A 22202-nucleotide genomic window follows, 5' to 3' on the forward strand; every position below is an offset into this window, starting at 1 on the left:
ATAGATGAATATGAGCTGAATAAATAAATATAAACAGTGGCCAAATTGGAGGATAGTTTGCAATGTAGCCATGCTCTTGTTCTTGTCTGCATTAACTTTGATGTCACGATGCCATCTATTAGAGGGACAAATCTGAACATGAATTTAAGCGGCTTTCTCTGCACTTGTTTTATATATGCGGGTGGATCATGGCATTGATCGAAGACCGTCCGCATTCTTTTATTCTTTTTATTAAACGAAGCAGTAGAAGCGTAGCATCTCTATATACTTATTACTATATCATTTTAGTTAAGCTAAATTCGTCTAGTTTAAAGCGAGAATTGTTTACACTATAGTCAAGCTCGTTTGACCGGCCACCGCCACCTGCTGTCGGCTATCATGGTCACCATCAACCACCGGCCACCACTATCTTTAGAATTTACACAATGTTCATTTTACTTTAAATCAAATTAAAAAAAAAATATTCACATGCATTTACTTTAAATTCATTCAAATAACTCTATAGTATTTATTTTATACTTCATTCATTTTTTAGCCAATCAAACAAACCATAACATCTAGAATAATCCCTATGCTGCCTAATATTCTTCTTCAAGTTATATTTATTAGAATGTAATTAAATGATGCATTTTCTATTTACTCCGTAACCGGCTAATAACCTCTATATAAACATAGCACTGTACACATTTGCAATGTAATAAAGACATTTTCATTTCTACTTTCTCTGTGTCTCTTCCCTACGGCTTCCTCTGTCTCCCTGCTCTTCACTCTTCTTTCAATATTATCTTAACTTTAATGGATGATCATTCCGATAATCCTATGTGGCTTTTTTGAACGACTTGCACTCTCACATTAAATGCTGTAGATGTGCTGCTGTCATCTCCAAAATAAGCTCATCATATTGATTAATTATTCTGTGCGGACACTGGACATCGTCCGGAGTCAAATCAGAGCACACCACATCATCTCCTTGCTGTGTACTGCAGCTGTATATCTGTTGTGTACTGAGTGTTGTGATGCGCTTTGATGCGTCTTCAAACACAAAGCTACGTCCAGTACCTACGCAGAATAATTTCTCCATCCTATTCCTACTGAAGGCACATTTTAGCATTTCTCTGCCAGACCTCTCCAAAATTGGTGGGCTTGGGCCAGCGAATTGGGCCCTTCGGCCCTATGTGGATTTGATAGGGTCTCAGACGATTCAGGCTAGCAGAAGAAGCAGTTGGGCCCCACGATGAAAATATCCAAGCCACGTCAGCGCGCGGCGGCACAGCCTTCAAATTGTCCGACAGTTGGGTGGGCAGGAGATATTATGCCTTGGCGTCGCGATATTCGAGATGTGGGACCCGCGGCCGGCCCCATCCCACACAGTATCGCGCTGCACCGAGTTATTCTTGCGCCACTGACATCGTGCCACGTGTCAATAAATCTCCACCCCGAACCCTAAAAAAATCTTTTCCAGAGAAATTGTGGCTCAGGTTTCTCGTGGCGTACGATTGGATCTCTGCGTGGTCTGTGTGCATTTGACAGAGAGAGAGAGAGCCAGAGACAGAATGGAGTTTGGCGTGCCAACCCAAAAGCTCGTTTCGCCGGCTATTACCCCTTCGATGAATCTCCTTGTCTATAAACCAATGGCGAACATTGAAGTAACCATCGTGAAAGTTGTTATTGTCAACGACGCGGTCTGTGAAAGAGTGAGCGAGCCGCGGAATAGAGTCATGAGATGGCGGCTCTGGCTGCCCTGGCTTGCTCCGTCTCCAATGGTTTCATTTCCTGGTGAATGCCCGCTGCATCATCTGATTTGCCCCTTCTTTATAGATTTTTGTGCCTAACCTGATTCTTTTTGCAGAGGACTAATGCATGGATAGATATTTCCAACAGAGAAGCGATGGAGACGACCCCTTCGAAAGACCCGGCGAAGGTGATTGATTTGTTGAAGCAGCGAAAATATATTTTATTTCTTTTAGTTTGACATTTTTAGCTATTGAAATAGGTGCAGGCAAGGAAACCTTATACGATCTCGAAACAGCGAGAGAGGTGGAATGATGAGGAGCATAACAAGTTCTTGGCAGCTCTTGGGCTTTATGGAAGGGAATGGCAGCGGATACAAGGTATTGACATTTTCCTCCGTTGTACATTTTTCGCGAACAATTTTACTGATCAGCTCATTGCGGGCTGGTGTGCATCTCGAGCCCATCATTAAACAGTTATGTGCAATTGGTTTAAGTACATTGTTTAGAACTGATTGGGAAGTTAATTTAGATTTGGCCTTCCTTTCAAGCAAGACAGCTGATTTAGTTTGTGTTTCTATTCTATTTTTCTTACAAATTTCACTCAAGCCATCATGATTGAACAAACTTGTAATTAATTTTCAAATCAAGCAGTCATCTCGTGATTTGTCTTGGTTTGATTCGACTAAATTACTATTTGAATTGCATTTTGAGCTATTATTAAGAAAGCTTCGAGCTTGCCTTACCATCTGTAAAGCCACTCCTACGAGATAAATCTCTTTCAAAAGATATTTTAGAACTGGCATGCAATTAACAGTGCAGAGAAAAACTGATCATGTATGCATAAATTCTTCTATTCAAGTACATGCTATATAACTCAAAATTGGACGAAACTCATCCCAACTTGTGTCATGATACATCCAAAAAAGCTTGGTTAGTTGAGTCTGGGAAATTCAACTATAACCTAAATGAAACCTTCAATTGCCTTTAAATTTATAATAAATGAAAAAGCACATAAATGGTTTAGTCTCGAAGAGTTTCCATGCTTTGAATTTTTAATAACATGGTACTTTAGATAATGTTCTTCTATAATAATATTTTTAAATTTCATCCCATGAAAAAGTAAACAGTTCTTGTTGGCATTAGCGTGCAATTATAGAACTAACAAGCCTACTTATTGTTAAGGCCAATTGTAGGTGGTTAAGCTCTGTGCTATAAATTAAAAATGAGTCTTATGTGGTGATATACTAATGGATGATCCTCTTTTATTAGTCTTTAGCTGTTAGGTTATTGCGGGCTTTGAAAATTCTGAATTTGCGCTATCTATTTATGTTGATATCCTGATTGATTTTTAAAGAAGCAGATGGTATAGCGTGTGGAGTAACTTGCTTCTTGTTTCTGATAAACTCACAAGAGTCAACACCTTCAATTTTCTGTTTTAACAGCAACAAATGGTTTCTCCAATATAGCCCTCCTCCTTCATAGCACTGTCATGAGAGTTCCTCCACCTAGGAGACGGAACTTCTTTGCCTTACTGTCCTGCACCTCTTTACATTCATGAAATTTGTGAGTGGTGGCGGCTTTCAACAGTGGCTCCTTATGCAATCTTCATTGCATATCCATGAGCTGAACCACCTTTTATGCATGATAATAAAATTTTTTGTAAGAGCTCATCTGATAGGATTAATTGGGACGACTTGCTATTATTACGTTAATAACATGGAACGTGAGAATCATCCATTCACGATTCTTGATCTGAAACTATAATTCTCTACCAGCCAAGGAAGGAAACTAAAAAGTAAAAACCTAGAGGGAAATATAGGAGGTAAAATTTTCCTTTGGAAAGAAAATAAATTGAAGTTGTGCTTCCAACATTGGGTGAGGGTGAATTTGCAGCCACACCTCAAAGTAATTGTATAAATAAAAAAAATCTACAAATAACATTAAAACAAAGAAACTACTAACAACTCTTACAAATAAAAGTAAATAAAGAATTAAATGACTAATACAACAATCTATACCTTGGTTCTTTTATTCATCAAGATCCAAGCAAACAAAATCAAGAGTTCCGTGCAGGTAGAGGTATACCTAAGGAGCCATGGCTTGAAAATATTATAAATAATATTTTTTTATTAGATTTAAATGAGATTTTGACACTTTTTAGGAACACAACAACATCAAGCCATTGTCCTACTATGTGGGGTCAGTTACATGAATCCTTTTTCGCCATTATGTCATATTAAAAGTCAAATTCTCATTTAAATTTAATAAAGACATATCATTTCTAATATGTTCTAACCAATTCTTTTTAGGTCTATCTCTACCGTTTTTAACATAAGTCAAATCTAATACCTCAACTTTCCTAACAGGGTCATTGGAAGGCCTCCATTTAATGTGACCAAATCATCTAAGGCGACTCTCTATAATCTTATCTTCCATCCACCTAAGCATCCTCATCTCTGCAACACTTAACTTAGTTATTAGGAACACAACGAAGAAAAATGATTTATGTAACCGATCGGTCCTACCCCATGTAGTGACTGCCAATCTTCTATAGGTCATCTACACACTACAATGGCCTTCAACAATGCTCTCATGAAACTTTTGTAGCAAGTGGGGAATATGAATTGAGGTCTGTGGTAGCAAACCTCCCCTAGTATAATAGTCTCTCCCCTTCTAGATAAAGGCTTGTTGTTATTACTTTATGTTGGTTTTTTAATAATAATAATAATAATAATAATCAAATTTTTGATTTTTTTTGGATACTTGCTTCAGCCAGATATATTGATGCCAAGTTGTCACATCGCATGCGAGAATTTTTTGATTTTCGTCATGCAAAGACTTGGTCAATATAGGTGTTAATCTTATATTCTTTTACAATCCCAAACATGTCGACGTAGTTAATTTCACAAATGGATGCTGATTGGATAATTTTGACTTTTGGTTTACTCATTTTGGACAGCTTTTGTGAGACGTCATATCTTTCGCTTGTTTCTTTGACCATGTTTGATCGGGCCGACCTTGGAGCGGCTATCGAGGTCAACACATGCAACTTATCTAAAAGCTTGCAAGTGCACTATTCAAATGCAGTGATGAACGTGCAAGTGCATAGTCAAATATATAAAAAAAGTATGCAAGTACACTATGCAGATGCACTAAAAATCACGCATATGCTCTGAAAAATGTAAAAGCACACAATGCAAATGCACTAAAAATAACTCAAATGCACCAAAGAGTGGCTAGAAAGGCATGTAGGTGCATCTTTCAAGTTTGTTAAAAATAGTGTGAATGTATTGAAAAATACACATACATCATGTAAGATTATTGAAAATTTTATTACACTGTACAAATGCATTGAAAAACATGCAAGTGTATCATGTGAATGCCAAAAAAATGTAAAAAAACTAAAAAGGCATTGAAAGAAATGCACAGATATATCACCAAAAATAGTTTCACCTACATGTGCTTCTACAAATGCATTAAACTCCTAATTTATGTTGAGAATACTGGATGGGATAAAATAAAAATGAACTTAAATTTAACTCATCTCGAGAAATGTGCACACACATTATATAAGCACATTAAAAATTATATGAGTGTTCAAGTGCATCAAAAATACCCAAGTTTGTAAATCAAACTGAGAAATGTGCAAGTGTGTCATGCATAATCATAAAAAAATATTGGAGTACGAAAGTTAAAATGTCCGTGTGTGCTCCAATAAATACATCAAATGACTAAGCACAAAGTCTCAGAATGATACGTTAACCAGAAGTAAATTGGAATTTGAATTCACCCTACGTTGAAAATCATGAAACCCTTCCTGGACAAGGAGCAATTATTTTTTAAAATTCACTCTCTTTCATCAAAAACTCTCTTTCACTTACAAATTCAAGCTCTCATTTCTATATGATATTCTCGAGCGAGCAACCCTACCTGTAGGATTATATTATAAGTCCCACTCTTAAAGTCTGATTCCTTGTGTCATCAAGATTGGAGTCGATAAGACTTCTACCTCTCGGTAAATTATCACAATACTAATTGATAAATTTTCTTATCGAGTAAGTTCCAATCAAATATTCTAATAGAATTGACTAAGTTGAACTTAGCAAAATGAAGACAAAAAATCTCAATTGAGGGGGAATGCAATTTTTTTAGAATACCACCCAAATCTTAGCGCAAATCATTATGGGCTTTAAGCCCGAGAACAATAGAAAAATCTCAAAAATTATAAAATGTGAAAATGCACTAGTGAAATATACTCATCATAACCTAGAAAAATTCACCCACCACCCGAAATCTTTTGTCGAGATTGATAAAGTTAAGAATAACATTGGGCTATAAAAAGTCAATGCCTTATCAAGCATATTGACATTTCATTTTTAAATGATCTTTCACCAGTAAAGATGTGACACATGTTTTATAACCAATGATTTTACAGCCAAATAGCACCATAGGCAAATGGGTATGAAATAACACGATTAAATTATGATCATGATCAAAGCCCGAAAGGTCATCAATAGCTCCAAAACCATTTAGTAGTGAATTCATGGAATACGCTTGATAGGGTATAAAGTTCTCTATTAGGTAAGCAACGTAAGCTTGATTTAAATTCATCCTTTTAGACAAACATTCACCTCAAGTTTGTAAAAACCTATCAGATGATGCAACCAATAATTGTTGACAAGGTTCCTTTAGTCAGGTTGGGTTGACTATATTTTTTTTTTGATTAAGTAGAATTGGATCCATGACAACTTGAGATAATTTAGCCCTGGGATTTTAATTGAGTTTGTCATCATTCCCTCCCCCCTCGGCGCAATTCACTTTAAGCTAAGGGCAATATATTATCTCGTTAAGCACTTAACATCTTATAACTACGCTTAATCGAAAGTTGTCTCTCATCACCAACAACAACAACAACATCAAGCCTTTATCCCACTACGTGGGGTCGGCTACATGAATCCTTTTTCTCCATTGTGTCCTATTAAAAGTCAAATTCTCGTTTAAATCTAATAAAGAAAGGTCATTCCTAATATTTTCTAACCAAGTCTTTTTAGGTCTACCCCTACATTTTTTAACATAAGTCAAATCTAATACCTCTACTCTCCTAACCGGGTCATCGCAAGGCCGTCGTTTTATGTGACCAAACCATCTAAGGCGATTTCTTTAATCTTATCTTCTAACTGGAGCTACTCAACTTTTCACGTATATGCTCATTTCGAATCCTATCTCTAAAGGTAACCACTCATCCACCTGAGCATCCTCATTCTCTGCCACACTTAACTTAGTATTATGCTTCTCTTTTAAAGGCAAACATTCGAACACCATAAAGCATTGCAGGCCTCATACCATCTTATAGAATTTTCCCTTAATTTTGAGGGTACATTTCTATCACGTAACAAGCCGATGCATTCCTCCACTTCAACCATCCACTTGAATTCTGCTGATAATATCCCCATCTATTTCGCCATCACTCTGAACAATAGATCCAAGATATCTAAAACGTGCACTCTTATTAATGACTTGATCGCCCAAAGTCACAATCCCCTCACTAGGTTATTACTATAACTAAAATTATACTCCATATATTCCGTTTTAGATCTACTCAAGCGAAAACCTTTAGACTCTAAGGTTGACCTCCATAATTCAAGTTTACCTTCAACTCCCACTCTAGTCTTATCAACAAGAAGAATATCATCAGCAAAAAGCATACACCAAGTTTACATCTCTTGCAAATGTCTAGTGAGAACATCCATGCTAAAGCAAAAAAATATAGGCTTAAGGCTGATCCTTGATGTACCCACCCGAAATAGGGAAATACTTGGTCAATCCACCTTGTGTTTGAACACATGTAATAGCTCCTGCATACATATCTTTAATGATTTGAATATAAGCATTATTGACTCCTTTCTTTTCAAGAACTCTCCATAGCACTTCTCTTGGAACTTTATCATATGCTTTTTCTAAATCAATAAATATCATATGTAGATCCTCCTTATTTTCTCTATATTTCTCCATCAAACCTCTTAATAAATGTATGGCTTCCATAGTCGACCTACCCGGCATGAATCCAAATTGATTTTGAGAAACATTAGTATCACGCCGCAACCTATGCTCCATAACTCGCTCCCATAGTTTTAAAGTATGACACATTAACTTAATACCTCTATAATTCGCACAATCTTGTACATCACCTTTATTCTTAAAAATAGGAATTAACACACTCATTCTCCACTCATCTGGCATCTTCTTAGTCTTCAAAATAGTATTAAAAAGTTTAGTAAGCCATGAAATTCCTTCATCTCCTAAGCATTTCCACACCTCTATTGGAATATCATCAGGTCCAACAGCTTTTCCACCCTTCATTTTCTTTAAAGCCTCTGTAACTTCAGTTTTACTAATACGCCGATAAAAATATAAATCTTTATTTTCATCTAGGGTGCTAAGGTCACTATAGTCAATCTTATTTTCACAATCTTCATTAAAAAGTTTAGCAAAATATCTCATCCATCTTTGTTGAATATCATCTTCTAAGAAAAGTATTTTTTGATCTTCATCTTTAATACACTTCACTTGAACTAAATCCTTACTACTCCTATCTCTTTGTTTTGCTAACTTATACATATATCTTTCTCCCTCTTTAGTATCTAATCTATTATATAAATCACTAAAAGCTAATGCCTTTGCATCGCATATTGCTTTCTTAGCATCCTTACGAGCCACTTTATATATTTCCCAATTATCACAATTTTTAAAATTAAACCAATTTTTATAACAAAGCTTCTTATTTTTAATTTTTTCTTGCACATTAGGATTCCACCACCAACTATTTTTACTATTAGGAGTTTTTCCCTTTGATACTCCAAGGACATCTTTTGCAATATACTTAATATCACTAGCCACTTTTTCCCGCATAATATTAGCATCCTCATGCACAGACAAAATCTTAAGATCTAAAATCTTATTTTCAAAAATATTTTTGTTAATATTCTTTAAATGCCCCCATTTAATCCTAGAAAATTGTTTTACTTTATTTTTTATTTTATGCCCCTTTATCTTAAAGTCCAAAACTAATAATCGATGTTGGGTACATAAATTTTCACTCGGAATAACTTTACAATCTTTGCAATCTAAACGATTTAATTTTCTAATAAGAAAATAGTCAATCTGGGTTGTACTATATCCATTTTTATAAGTGATGAGATGTTCAGTCCTTTTCTTAAATAAGGTATTAGCAATTGAAAAATCATAAGCTAAACAAAAATCCAATATGTCTCTCGTCACCGAGAAATGTAATTAATTATAGGAGCTTGCACCCTGGGAAACTTGGAATTAAGTCATAAAATTTTCGTAAAAGAAGAGAAAAATCTCTAGGTAGCATCTTATTTGCAATCTAATATACCTTCTAAAAGTTAACCCAAAAACTGAACTCTCTCAGCAGAAGCAAGTGCAAATTTTCAAAGCCCACAAAGTCTTTGTCAATTACCAAGTTGTTCTCTTTTGACTAATCCAAGTGTTTTGACCACCATCGTCAAGTCTCCTTTAAGTGTTGTAGAATATAAGTGACCATTGATGTGCTTTCTGGAACTGAGGAATTATCCGCCCTTACAAAAGAGGCATGTTCTGCTTTACTTATAGAAAGGGTTTTAAAGTTTGGATTTGGTTGTATCATCTTCTAGACCTCCTTTGCTGGGGGTGGTTTTTGTTTTTTTGTTTTTCTGTTCACTGTCTTAGAGATCTAGTGTTATAGAGAAAGTTTGGTTGGAAGAGAATTAAGAAAAAGGAAAGTGGAAATTTCGGATTGATTTTCAACATAAATTCAACCTTTAAATAAAAGTGATTACAATATGTATTTAATCTAATCCATTTTCTAAACAAACTGCTCCAAAATAGGAAAACCTTATATAGTGAAAACTGACTAGTTATATTTAAAATTATTCGGTAGTTTCAGCAGCAATTCTTGATGTCTGACCAACAATTGAATCACACCAATGGACTATTTGTGACATTCTCTTCATTCTAAACAGTATGATATTATAATCACTATCACCAAAAACTTATATGGAGAAATTGAATCATTAAAATTCAATAAATACGTTCTCTCTGCTCTTTCCACAATCTGATGTCTAAATTGTTATTATAAGCTATTAAAATAAATAACCTACTAGATCTGATCTCCAAATCAGGGCTCTTTCAATATCTCGTCTCTTCAGAATGTTTTTCATTTCCTCTTGCTGCTGGACTCAGGTAAAACAACATGATCAAGCTTGCTAGTTGATACATTCATATTTATTGTAGGCATCCTTAACCTGTATTTCACAATTGCAACTCAATTCTTATAAGGTCTGTTAAGTCCATTTGTGTAGGAATTGCCTTAAACTAATATCGACAATGAATCTTGCACCCTCATGCAAAACCACATACATAGATGCTTTTAAATTCTTTCTCCCCACACCTCCGCTGCATGCCTTGACATAAATGAAATTTGGCAGAATAAACTGACCTACTTTATTCCATTGTGCTTTGTTTTACCCTTCTGTTCAAGAAAGCTTTGGTGACCCTTAAACGGAATGATCCCAATAAGAACTTAAAAAAAAAACATGAGAGATTAAAGCTGTTAAATATTTTAAGCCACTTAAATTTTACTTGTCAGAAGGGGTTGAAAAATGGCTTAGCTTGACTATAGCCATTGTCTTGGATGGCGTTTTATTTCAGCCCAAAGTTGGCACATGAGATAGAAAAAAAATCTTTCCAGGATATTCTGTTTAAAGTTTTTATCAGGATGGAGTTCAAAATTCTTAGATATACTTTATATTAATTACAACATATATTTAATTAATATTATACTATTCTCAAAATAGGTCTACTAATTTTTGGTCAGGACTTCCTCATTTTCAGATGGATCATATCAGTCATTTTAGCAGTTTAGCTAAATCCTTCATTTTAAAGTTCTTGAAGTCCATGATTCAGTTGCAAATGATGTACTTATCCGATTAAGGCTTTATGTTTATTTCAAAATTCTATCTTTTGTAGACTTTCCTTCATGAATGCCTAGTATGAGTTATCTGTATTTGTTTGAACTTTTTCTAGTGTTTAATGTTGCTTGCCTCTTTGTAGAGCACGTTGGTACCAAGACTACTGTTCAGATAAGAAGTCATGCACAGAAGTTCTTCTTAAAGGTATAATGTTGGCTTTTCTTTCTTTAGAATTAGATTGATGTATTCAACATGATTTTTCTTTAATTTTCTGACCTAATTTCAGCAAAAATTTTTTTCTTAAATGCATCAAATATATTGAATAGAAAAAAAAAGGTCTCGGATTTAAAAACATATGCGTTGTTCAAATTTATGATAAATGCAGATAATCATGCTTATTAGTTATAAAATAGAAGTACGGAAAAAGATAAAGCAACCAAGGCCAAGGAAAATCAGTTGGGTATTGGAGAAGCATTTTAAGTTATGCCAAAAAGATTTATTGTAGAGATGATTTTTGTACCTGTTAAATTATGAGATTTAGAGAGGAAAAGTCTTATTAGACTTATTGCACAAATTTATCCCTTTTTATAGATCTATACAAATATCTAATAAAGAAATAAATAAATTATAAAATTATGCATCATTGCCCTAATATAATCTTTCCTAAAGCAGCTACCTAACTATGATAAGAGATCGGTGTGATTCAGGTGAGCCTCCCTTAGATCTAGGTCTGTCAATATTTGACATGATCAGAAAATCTGAAAATTTAGGGTTAGGGTCAATCCGGACCCGAAAACGGCCGGGTTCGAGTGCTATTTTTCAACCAATATGAAATTTTGGGTTGGGTTCGGGTCAACCCGAGAAACCCGAATGTGACCTTGTTCGACTCGGTTTGTAAACCAGCCCCCCACTATTTATCTTTTTATCCTTAGGGCTTTTAAGTTAAGTCGCGATGTTTTGTGCGGCATATTCTACATTCGAGAGTCGAAACTCAAAATATCAAGGTTTTAAAAATCGGACCGGACAAAGAACCAGAACAAGGAGAAGTTCACGGTTCGACCGGTCTAACGGGGTCGAACCAGATGACGTAATAAATAATAAGTATTATTTAAATTTAATACAATTAACATAAAAATAATGTTATCATTCAAAGTATGAGATGAAAAATTAAACTAAAAAAAATATGAAACATAAAAACTTATATAATTAAGTAAAATAATTATTTTAAAATCTCACATAAAAGCTAAAAAAAAATTTAAATCTCATAATTATAAGAATTTACACTCATAAAAATATGATAATTTTAAATTTGAATATTTTTCAAATTTTAAATTTAATTTATATATAACCATATAATTTAATATAAATTATTATTAATTTATGTTACATATTTAATATAAATTTAATTCTAACATAAGTTTATAAATTTAATATAAATTATTCTTATTTTATATTATATGATTAAATATATTTTACATGTTTATGATATATTGTATACAAAAGTTATTTTATAAATTTATATCTAAAAATACTTAAAATTTGTGAGATTTGAACCGGCCGGTTCAAAAATAACCGGACCGGTTCACCGGTTGAACTGCCGGTTCTGACTGGTTCAGTCCGGTTCGTTGCAGAAGCGGTTTTAGGGCTGAACCGGACAGGCCTTGTGACCGGTTTACGGTCGAACCGACCGGTCCGGTCCGATTTTTAAAGCACTGCAAAATATCATTTGTCTCTCTTCTAAAGAGAAATTTCCAAGCTAGGGCTGCTCATTTTCGCGGAGTTTCTTACCTTCTGCTCGTATATTTTAAACTTTTTCGTCCTCTGCAGCTCTGCGCTCTCGACTCTTCTTATTCTCTATCATCATATCTTAAATCTTGCAGGTGTTAACATTCTTTCGGCTATGTTTATGACTTATGAGTCTTGCCTTACTGTTAGAGTATTAGTTTTGAGTTATTCGGTTCTTCCATCCAATTTGAAGGTGTTTTGGTTTTGAAATGCTGATTAGGGCATCACTTTTTGTGCATTTTTATGTTCATTTTGTTAGGGATTTTGAACTTATGATGCAATTGTAGTCTTATTATGCAGTTATAATAAGATTTGTGTTTTGAAATGCCGATTAGGGTTTTGAAAATTGAAATGTCGAGTTGTTGTTGACAGTTGGCTATCTTTGATTCTCTATTTATCTGTTATTTTGTCATAACAATATGCCAATATCTATTATTCTGTTTGATTAAACTTTAATACCTGTTATGAGATGTTGGAGTATCCATAATGACTGTTGAGTTGGTGACATGTTGTTGGCACTTGGCAATTGGCAATCTTTGATTATCTTTTGTTGGCACTTAAAACTTGCCAATATCTTGTTGGTTTGATATTATTTAGGTAGTTGTTTCATATTGAATTAGTAATCTGTAATCATACATTCATACTTACCTATTACCTTTTTCCTTTGTATAATTTGATTTAATTGGTTCAATAGATGGAGGATTCAAACACAATTCCTGAGATTTATATTCAAGAAAATGAGGGAGTTCGCATTGAAGATAATGTGGTTGAGGGCCTAGAGGCATTTGATGATGCATGTAATCAAAATTTTGTCATAATTAAGAAGTATAGAAGGATGACTTCCAAGGTTTGGGATCATTTTGAGATGTTATCTAATCCTACAGAGGGTAAACAAAGGTGTAAATGTAAAAAATGTGGTGTTCAATACTTAAGTGATAGTAAAAAATGAGATTTGTAACTTAAGGAGACACTTACAAATTTGCAAGAGAAGAGATATACGTGATATATGCCAGCTCATATAGCAAATCGGTTCTAATGCATCTATTTCTATGACTGATCATAAGTTTGACACTGCAGAATTTCATGATTTATTTACTGTTTGCATAATTATGCATGATTTTTTCTTCCAATGTGTTGAATGGTTGGGTGTTCGAGCACTTCTAACCTATCTTCGTTGGGATGTTCAACTGTTTTCTAGGAATACAACAAGGATTGATTGCAAGAATTTATTCACCAAGGAGCTTTCTAATATTCGATCACATTTGTTTAAGTGCACTAGCAGAGTTTGTGTTACATCTGACCTGTGGACATCCATAAACACCGATGGATTTATTTGCTTGACCGTGCATTTTATTAATAATGAATTGATTTTACATAAAAAAATCATTAGTTTTTCTTTTATACCACCACCCCATGATGATATAGCTCTCTTTGAGAAATTGCTCTCTCTCTTTTTTTTTTAATAGAAAATAGAATCTTAACTTTTCAGTATTACATTAGACAATGCTTCCGCAAATAATTTGTGTAGACTACTTAAGAAATCAATTGAATTTGAGAAGTGCTTTGTCATGTGAAACTCAGTTTTTTCATTTGAGATGTACTGCACATATTGTTAATTTTATTGTCTAAGAGGGAATCAAGGAGTTTGATGGTTCAATATTAAAAATCAGAGATAGTGTAAAATATGTCAAAGGATCTCAGGCAAGGAAACAAAAAATTCTAGGTTGTATAAGACAAAATTGTTTGGAATCTAAAAGGGGCTTAAGGCAAGATGTTCCAACAAGGTGGAATTCCACTTTCATAATGTTAGAAAATGTTATTTATTATCGAAGGGCTTTCCAACATTTAGACTTGAGTGACTCGAACTACAAATATCATCCAACAAATTTAGAATGAGAGAGAGTAGAGAAAATTTCAACTTTTTTTAGGCCTTTTTATGATATAATGTGTTATATCTGGCATGAAATACCCAACGTCTAATCTTTATTTTTCATGCATATCAACAGCTTATACTACATTGAAACATGAATTGTTAGAGGGTCCTGGTTATATAAAGCAAATGTGTATAAGGATGATTGGAAAGTTTGAAAAGTGTTGGTCTGATTTTAGTGTCATTCTTGCAATAGCAGTTATTCTTGGTCTGAGATATAAATTCACATTTATAGAATGGTGCTACAGGAGGTTGTATGTGGGTGATTATGTATTTGAGCTTAAGAGGGTGAAGGATAGCTGGTTCTCATTATTCTCAAATTATACAAGTAATATTGTCAATGTTGTATCTGGGGTAGGAGAAAATGCAGGAGAAAGACAACATACTAAATGCACAAGTCGTTTAGTTTAATTCAGTTTCAATATCTTCATATATAACTTGTTTTGTGAGTGTGAGTTCCTTATTTCCAATATAATGCACAAATGTTCAATTCTCACTTTTCAAAACAAGATTTTGATTCTTTTGATGAGGATGTTAAAATGCCAAAGAAATTGGAATTTGAGATATATCTTGATGAACAAAAAATATATAGAAAAATTGAGCTGATATACTACATTTTTGGAAAGGCAATCAGTATAGATTTTCTGAGATTTCTGCAATGGCTCGTGATGTTTTGTGTATTCTCATAACAACAGTTGCATCTGAAAGTGTTTTTAGCAATAGTGGTTAAATCTTTGATCATTATCGGAGTGCACTAAAACATGATATTGTTGAGACTTTGGTCTGTGCAAAGGATTGGTTATACGGGGACAAGGATGCAGTTTTTTTGAACTTTTACTTATGTAAATGCACTAGGATTAGATTCTTTAATACTTAAGAACTCAAATACATGTTATTATTTGTTGCAGTTATACATGATCCTAAACTTGAAGTCTTGAAGCTATGATTGAAGATATCCTCGCTTTAATAGTAAACCAACTTCAGGGAGAAGCTGGGGAAAAAATCTGTTATATGAAAATAAAATCTAATTAATCTTAAATATGGTTATAAACAAATGTTATTGCATAATACTAAGTGTTATGAACAATTTGTTCATCTGGATAGTTGTGCGTGTCTGAGTGCTATGTCAAATGACGTTATTGTGAATTTTTGATTCACTGATTCGTTATCAGTTATGAATTATCCATGCTGCTGCTTATGTAGTGAGAGTTTGGTGAGTTATTTTGGTTTTCTGTTTCGGCTATACTGCTGCAGTGTTGCGTCTTCCGAGTTGTTATCTATGTTGTTTCTTTTGATTCATTATCTTTATTGATTGTTTTGGATCATTGGTTTCTTGGTTGTTATGTTTCGGCTATGCTGCTGCTTCTTCTGATTCATTATTCTGTTTGCTATTTTGATGAAAGCAAGTAATTGTAAAATATTGAAATTTGCTGTCAGAATTCATATATTATTTGACATGATTTAAAATTACGCAATAAGAGGCACGCCTCAGCGCAATTTTAAATTTTGAAGCCTCAAAGCCAATGAGAGCTGGCATTGAGGCGTACGCCTCAAGTTCACTGAGGCGCACCTCGCCTCATGTTTTAGAGGCGTTCGGCTCTTAAAATTTTAAAAAAACCTAACCTAATATATATCTATTCGGTTCGGCTCCCCAATGCATCTTTGGTCATTTCCGAACCAAAACTAGGTTTTTCTCCCTTCTTCTTCGAGCGACATTTTCCCCTCTTCCTAAGTTCCTTCCATTCGACCAGCGTCGGCTTCCTTCCACCGTGATTTGCTCTTCAACTATTGCTTGGAGTTCTCTTCTACCAGAGTTGGGCTGAAGTCTCCTTCGACCGACCGCTGAAAGCTCTTCTTCTTCGTGGTTCCATTTATCGCCTTATTGTGAAATATAAGATCGGTCCGTTCTGCCATAAGGACCTCCATATTCTGCTAAATAAGATTCCACAATTAGTCTGTCTGCTCGGTATCGCTAGGTACATGCTCGGAATTGCTCGGTATCTCTAGGTACATGCTCGGTACTGCTCAGTACCGCTCGATACAACAATGCTTGGTACCACTAGGTACATGCTTGGTACCGCTAAATACATGCTCGGTGGAACCCCGCTAGGGGGCAGCGCCCCCTGGACCTCAGGCTGCCCGACATATTGTTCTTTTCATCATCTTTAGTAATAGTTGTTAGTGTTAGTCTGCTTCTTCATGAGTGCATGCTTTATATAAGTTTTCTTAATGTAAAATAAGTGAATCATTATGTTTATGGGTTTTATATATTGCATTAATATATTCTTCTCATAAAAGATGATCAGAAGTAAGGATAAAGTTGCATCATGTCATAGAAAAGATCCAGCATGGAAACATAAAACTCAGGTGAATGTAGGATGAAGTGATAAAATATATATCTATCTAAAATGCAATTACTATGACAAGGTTGTGAAGGGTGGTGTGACTAGGATGAAGGATCACCTTTTAGGGTCTTACAAGAATGTTGCTTCATGCTCCAAAATTCTTGATATTGTAAGGGAGGAGATAAAGTCATACATAAATAAGTCTACCACGTTAAAACATCTTGCATAAAAGCAATTTGAGGACAGAGGAGAAATCGTTTGTTTACATTAAGGATGAACGGAATTGGAGTACCTACAATCAAGTACATATAAATATGAGAAATCATTTTTTTAAATTAAGGATGAATTCGTTGGTGTACATTATGTACAATAGGAGACTCAAAGATAGGAATTTGAAGAAAAAATGATTAATGGATGATGAAGATCCTTTGCTTTACGAGGATGTGCCATCTGATGATGAGTGGTTTGCAGATAATGAAGTTGAAGTGATACCGTCTGAATTATAAGATGAAGATTTAAATGTTAATTTCTTTGATAGTCATAAAGCATTTACATCCCCCACAACTCAAGAACAAATTAAAAAATGTATAAATAATATAGTTTTCTTAGACTTTTATTAATTTTGATATTGTTCAAAAATATTTAGGGAAGAGGAAGATAACTAATATTGAAGGAGCTGATTGGGAGCATTAGACTATATAGGAGAGGATGAAGGGGAGAGTGCAGTTCATCATAATGATGATTCAAATGAAGACCCCTTAAGTGATGACAGTGCTGATGATTTTTGAGTTCTTATGTGATATGTCATTGCTATTTATTTTTGGAATTATATGTTAATGAAAAGAATACTATGATTGGGAAAGATAGAATTTGAGTGGAACTATATTTCATATTGTCTTATTATTAGGATATTTTGATTTCATTTCATATTTTGTGCCTTTTTATGCTTTATAGTTTTTACTCATTAGTATATAAAAAAATTATCATTTTATGTTTACGCAATCTTTTGATTTTGAGTCTTACGCCTCAAAACGCCTTGAGGCTTATACCTCGCCTCACAAATGAAAAACACCTCAATACCCTATTTGTTGCTGTTTGAAGCGATCAAGCAATGATGATAAACCTTCTCAAATTACAATGGGACTGGGGAACAATATCAAAATAAATGCTATTACAACCAGAAGACTGATGCAGGACTACTTTAGATGCTATGGTTATGGTTTCAAACTCTCCATGACGATCTGATGTCCCCATCAAAGACATTTGTAATATTGTATTATGTTAGAATGATCATATACTATATATTTAAATGAATAGATGCTAAGTTAATGCAAAGTACAAGTTGTCTCCTTAGATGGTAATATGTTAATGTTGGTTGAACTTATACCTCATTAGGTGATTATAGATTTGGAGGGTTTAATATGAATAACGTATTAAAGGTTTATACAGATCTAACTTGTTTTATTACAGCTGAATACTTCTATGTCATGCTTGAAGCCTGAAGGCAGATGCTACTTGCTAGAGGAGAATTTCAGCAAAATTGATTTGTAAATGTCAAAAAGAGCATTTAGTTTGTAAATATTTTGTAAACAATTAATATGTAATATTGTAAATATACTTGCTGAAAATATGTAATTGTTTATATAATTATATTACAATTCAATCTATAATTATGTATTTGTAAATGATTAAATGATATGTAATATATTTTTTGTTTTCAACTCTACCATGCTACTTGATGTAATTATAAATTGTTTACAAATTGTTTATATTTTATATTTAATTAAAACAATAAAATTTCAATGGTTTTCGGGTCATTCGGGTCGTGTTGAGTTGACCTAGATCCGAAGTGGGTCAAGTTTAGGTCCGAAAACCGATTCGTTTGCAAAACGGGTCGGGTTCGGGTTGACCCGAATAGTGTCGGGTCAGTGTTGGGTTTGACCCGAACCCAACCTGTGACCTGAAATTGATACCCCTACTTAGATCCCTATCCTAGCTGTAGGATCAATCTTCCAAGGGACGATTGGGATTCAAAACTCTCCCTCAAGTTGGAGAATACAAATCTGTCATTCCTAGCTTGATAATCAGTCCCATAAGGGTAGAGTTATCAAGTCCCTTAGTAAGAATATCTGCAAGCTGATTTTTTGATGAGATATGGTAGATACATATAAGACCTCTGTCTATTTTTCCTTTATAACATGTCTGTTGCATATCCACTTCTATGTGCTTGGTCCTATTATGTTGAACCGGATTGTGAGCTATGCTTATTGCTGATTTGTTGTCATAATGTAGCTTCATGAGTCATTCCCACTTGATCCTTAGGTCTTCTAGAATCACCTTGATCCATAGTAGCTCACATATTCTCAAGGTCGTAGCTCTGTATTATGCTTCTGCACTAAATCTTGCCACCACATTCTATTTCTTGCTTCTCTATGTAACTAGGTTTCCTCCAAGGAATGTGCAATATCCAGAGGTAGATCGTCTATCTACTGGTGATTCTGCATAATCTACATCAGTATATGCTTTTGGATTATTCGCAGTCTCTTCTAAAGAGAATTCTTTTCCCTGGGTTCCCCTTAAGGTAGTACAATATTCTGTCTATAGCTTGCATATGAATCTGTTTTGGATTTTGCATGAACTGACTGACCATACTTACAACAGATGCAATATCTGGTTTGGTGTGAGAAATGTAGATCAATTTTACCACAAGTTTTTGGTAAGCTCCCTTATCCACATCTAGATCTTTTTTAGCTTCCCTCAATTTAAGATTTGGTTCAACTAGTGTTGGTGTTGGTTTGCAAGCTAATTTACCTGTTTCTTTAAGAAGACCATTGATGTATTTTGTTGTGAAATGAAAATTACTCTGGTGGAGTGTGCCACTTCAATTCCAAAAAAATATTTAAATCTACTAAGTTCTTTGTTCTCAAATTTCTTGGTAAGATATTTTCTTAGAATCACTTTCTCATTTCATCATTCTCAGTCAAGATGATATCATCCACATAAACTAATAATATTGTGACTTCTCCTAAGCCAGAGTGCTTGAAGAATAATGTATGGCCCCTTTGATCATGTCGATAACTATTAAGAAGCATGACTTTTGAGAATCTTTCAAACATCAACAGATACAAGGGTTTTATTGGTTGAGGGATGATAACATTTATATATAACATTTTTGAGTGGATGAATATTTGATTGCTATTGGATGTGAATATATGTTGTGCACTCAAAGATTCTGGGTGCAAGGTTATTATGGGTTCAAAACTGGGGGTAAAAGGAGGATAGAATTTCCATTGATATTTTTAGCCCCAAAGTTTTTGAAGGTAATTGGTTTATGAGATATGTGGTAGTCTGAAGGGCTTCCCCCTGTAGGATTTGGGTACATTGTGGTGGAATAGGAATGTACGGGTAAATGCTAGAAGGTGACCTTTTTTTTTTATACAATCCCATTTTGTTGTGGGGTGTGAATGCAGGAAAATTCATGAATATTATATTCCTTTTGAAAGGAGGATAGGGTTTAGTTAAAATAATATTTAGTATTGTCGGAATGAATTTTTTTTAGTTTTACCCTAAATTGGTTTTGAATCATGGTGTGAAAATAGGGTGAATAGTGCTAACATCAGATTTATTTGTTAAGAGAAAAATTTAAGAAACTCGAGTGCAATCATTAATGAAAGATATAAACCATCGAGCCCCAGAGATGTTAGGGATTTTTTAGTAGGGCTGTCAATAACCCGAAAACCTGACAAAAAAACCCAACCCAAACTCGACCCAGAAAATTCGGGTTAGGGTCAACTTCTGAAAGAAATAGGTCAGGTTCGGGTCCAATATCTGGACTCGTTTACAATTCGGGTAGGGTTCGGGTCAACTCGGAAACTCAATGTCGACCCGACTGACCCGTATTAGACAATTAGTGATACCCCGCAGCCCACACGTATCCCCAGTTCCGTCGTATTGAGCCCCTTTAGGTTTACTATTTTAGGCATTTGACATTTTAGAGTTTAAGAGAGCGACTGTGAGCGAGATTGAGATGCTACTTCTCGAGTTCTCCTGATTCCTCCGGTTACCCTTTCTTGATTTCCCACTACAAGTTCTTTGAATCTCTCCTCCTGTCTCGGACTGTAATATCTTGAATAACTCATCATGTATTCATGTTTTTCCAATTGGGTGTTTCCGATTTTCATTGAATGATTCTCTTTAAGATTTTGAAATTATATTATTTATCGAAGATATACTCTTTCGGTTTGCTCCACTTTGGCCATTTCAATTTTGGGATTTGAAAGTGAAGTTGAAAGGGTTTTGGAGATTAGATTTGTTGTTGTGTAGTGTAGGATTTATGCAAGCTCCGGTTTCCATTGAACGGATCTCTTATATGAAAACACCACTTATTTTATGTTTTTCATTTAATCAGTTATTGTAGACTAGTTTAGGATTTTTGGATTTTATTGGGATTTGATGTTAAGATAATGAGATGTTGTTGACATGTTGGTATGAAGAATAGAGTTTGCTGTTTAGAATTGAGATAGGGTTTGCTGTTGAGTGGTTTCCTGTTATGTTTTGCTGTTGTGATGGCCTGATGGGGTTGACATGTTGTTATGTTTATAATGAGCTACTCTATTGTTGTGTTGCACAGATTTAGTGTAGTGTAGTGTTGCTGTTGAGATTAGGGTTTGCTACAGATTATAATGAGCTACTATGTTGCACAGTTATAGTATAGACTGTGTAGTGTTGTTGTTGTTATTCGTATGGTACTTGACAAGAAGAGAATTTCTCTGTCTTGCAGATTTGTTTATATAATTTTTTTTTAATTATGATTTAGAAAAGATGATATATTGAGTCAATTGACTCTATTTGTTATAACTCTCTGGATATATTTGTGAAGTGAAAAATATGCGACGACATAGTATATAATATTGCTGTTGTAACTAGTTTTGCTGTTGATATGGGAGATTTGAGATATATATAATGTCGGTTTTTACTTTTTGCTAATAATAATACATCTAATTCCTGATAGCGTCATAATGAGATGATTTATTTTAATATGCAATAGATTAAATTTATCAAAATTTTATATGCCTAATTCATTTATTCTATGAATTATCAAGATTCTCATACCTTATTTTTTTAAAAATGTACAATTTTGTGTTTAGATGAAGGATCCTAATATAGTTTTTGTAAGTAATCCTTCTAAGCATAATGAGCGCGTTCCTATTAATAATGAAGTGGAATTTGATAGTGATGAGTATAACAATGCGAATGCAGGGGAAATTGGCGATACTAATGTATTAAGGAATGAGGAAAGAATTCAAAAAAAGTAAAGGAGGTTGACCTTTCCTGTCTAGGGATATTTTGAAATGTTGCCGCTTGCAGGTAAATCAATTATTTTTTTCATACCTAAGCTAAATAGGTAACTTCTAAATGAAATAGTAGATCCTAATCTTAA

The 22202-nt window shown here is 34.2% G+C and overlaps 1 protein-coding gene across 3 annotated transcripts in view; it reads left to right on the forward strand.

The window, feature by feature from the left end:
• Nucleotides 1–955: 955 nt before the first annotated feature.
• LOC110110597 (protein CCA1) overlaps nucleotides 956–22202 on the forward strand; it is a 37853-nt gene continuing 16606 nt past the window's right edge. The window contains exons 1-4 of one of the 3 annotated variants that reach the window (XM_028701167.1): nucleotides 956–1776; nucleotides 1850–1921; nucleotides 1994–2111; nucleotides 10845–10906. In XM_028701167.1, the coding sequence (XP_028557000.1) occupies nucleotides 1889–1921; nucleotides 1994–2111; nucleotides 10845–10906 (213 nt within the window). In that variant the 5' untranslated portion in view covers nucleotides 956–1776; nucleotides 1850–1888. The remainder of the gene's footprint in view (nucleotides 1777–1849; nucleotides 1922–1993; nucleotides 2112–10844; nucleotides 10907–22202) is intronic. The other 2 variants (XM_020842163.2, XM_020842162.2) reach the window with 2 other exon arrangements.

The sequence above is a fragment of the Dendrobium catenatum genome, unplaced genomic scaffold (genome assembly GCF_001605985.2).
Source record: "Dendrobium catenatum unplaced genomic scaffold, ASM160598v2 fragScaff_scaffold_1639, whole genome shotgun sequence".
NCBI lineage: Eukaryota > Viridiplantae > Streptophyta > Magnoliopsida > Asparagales > Orchidaceae > Dendrobium > Dendrobium catenatum.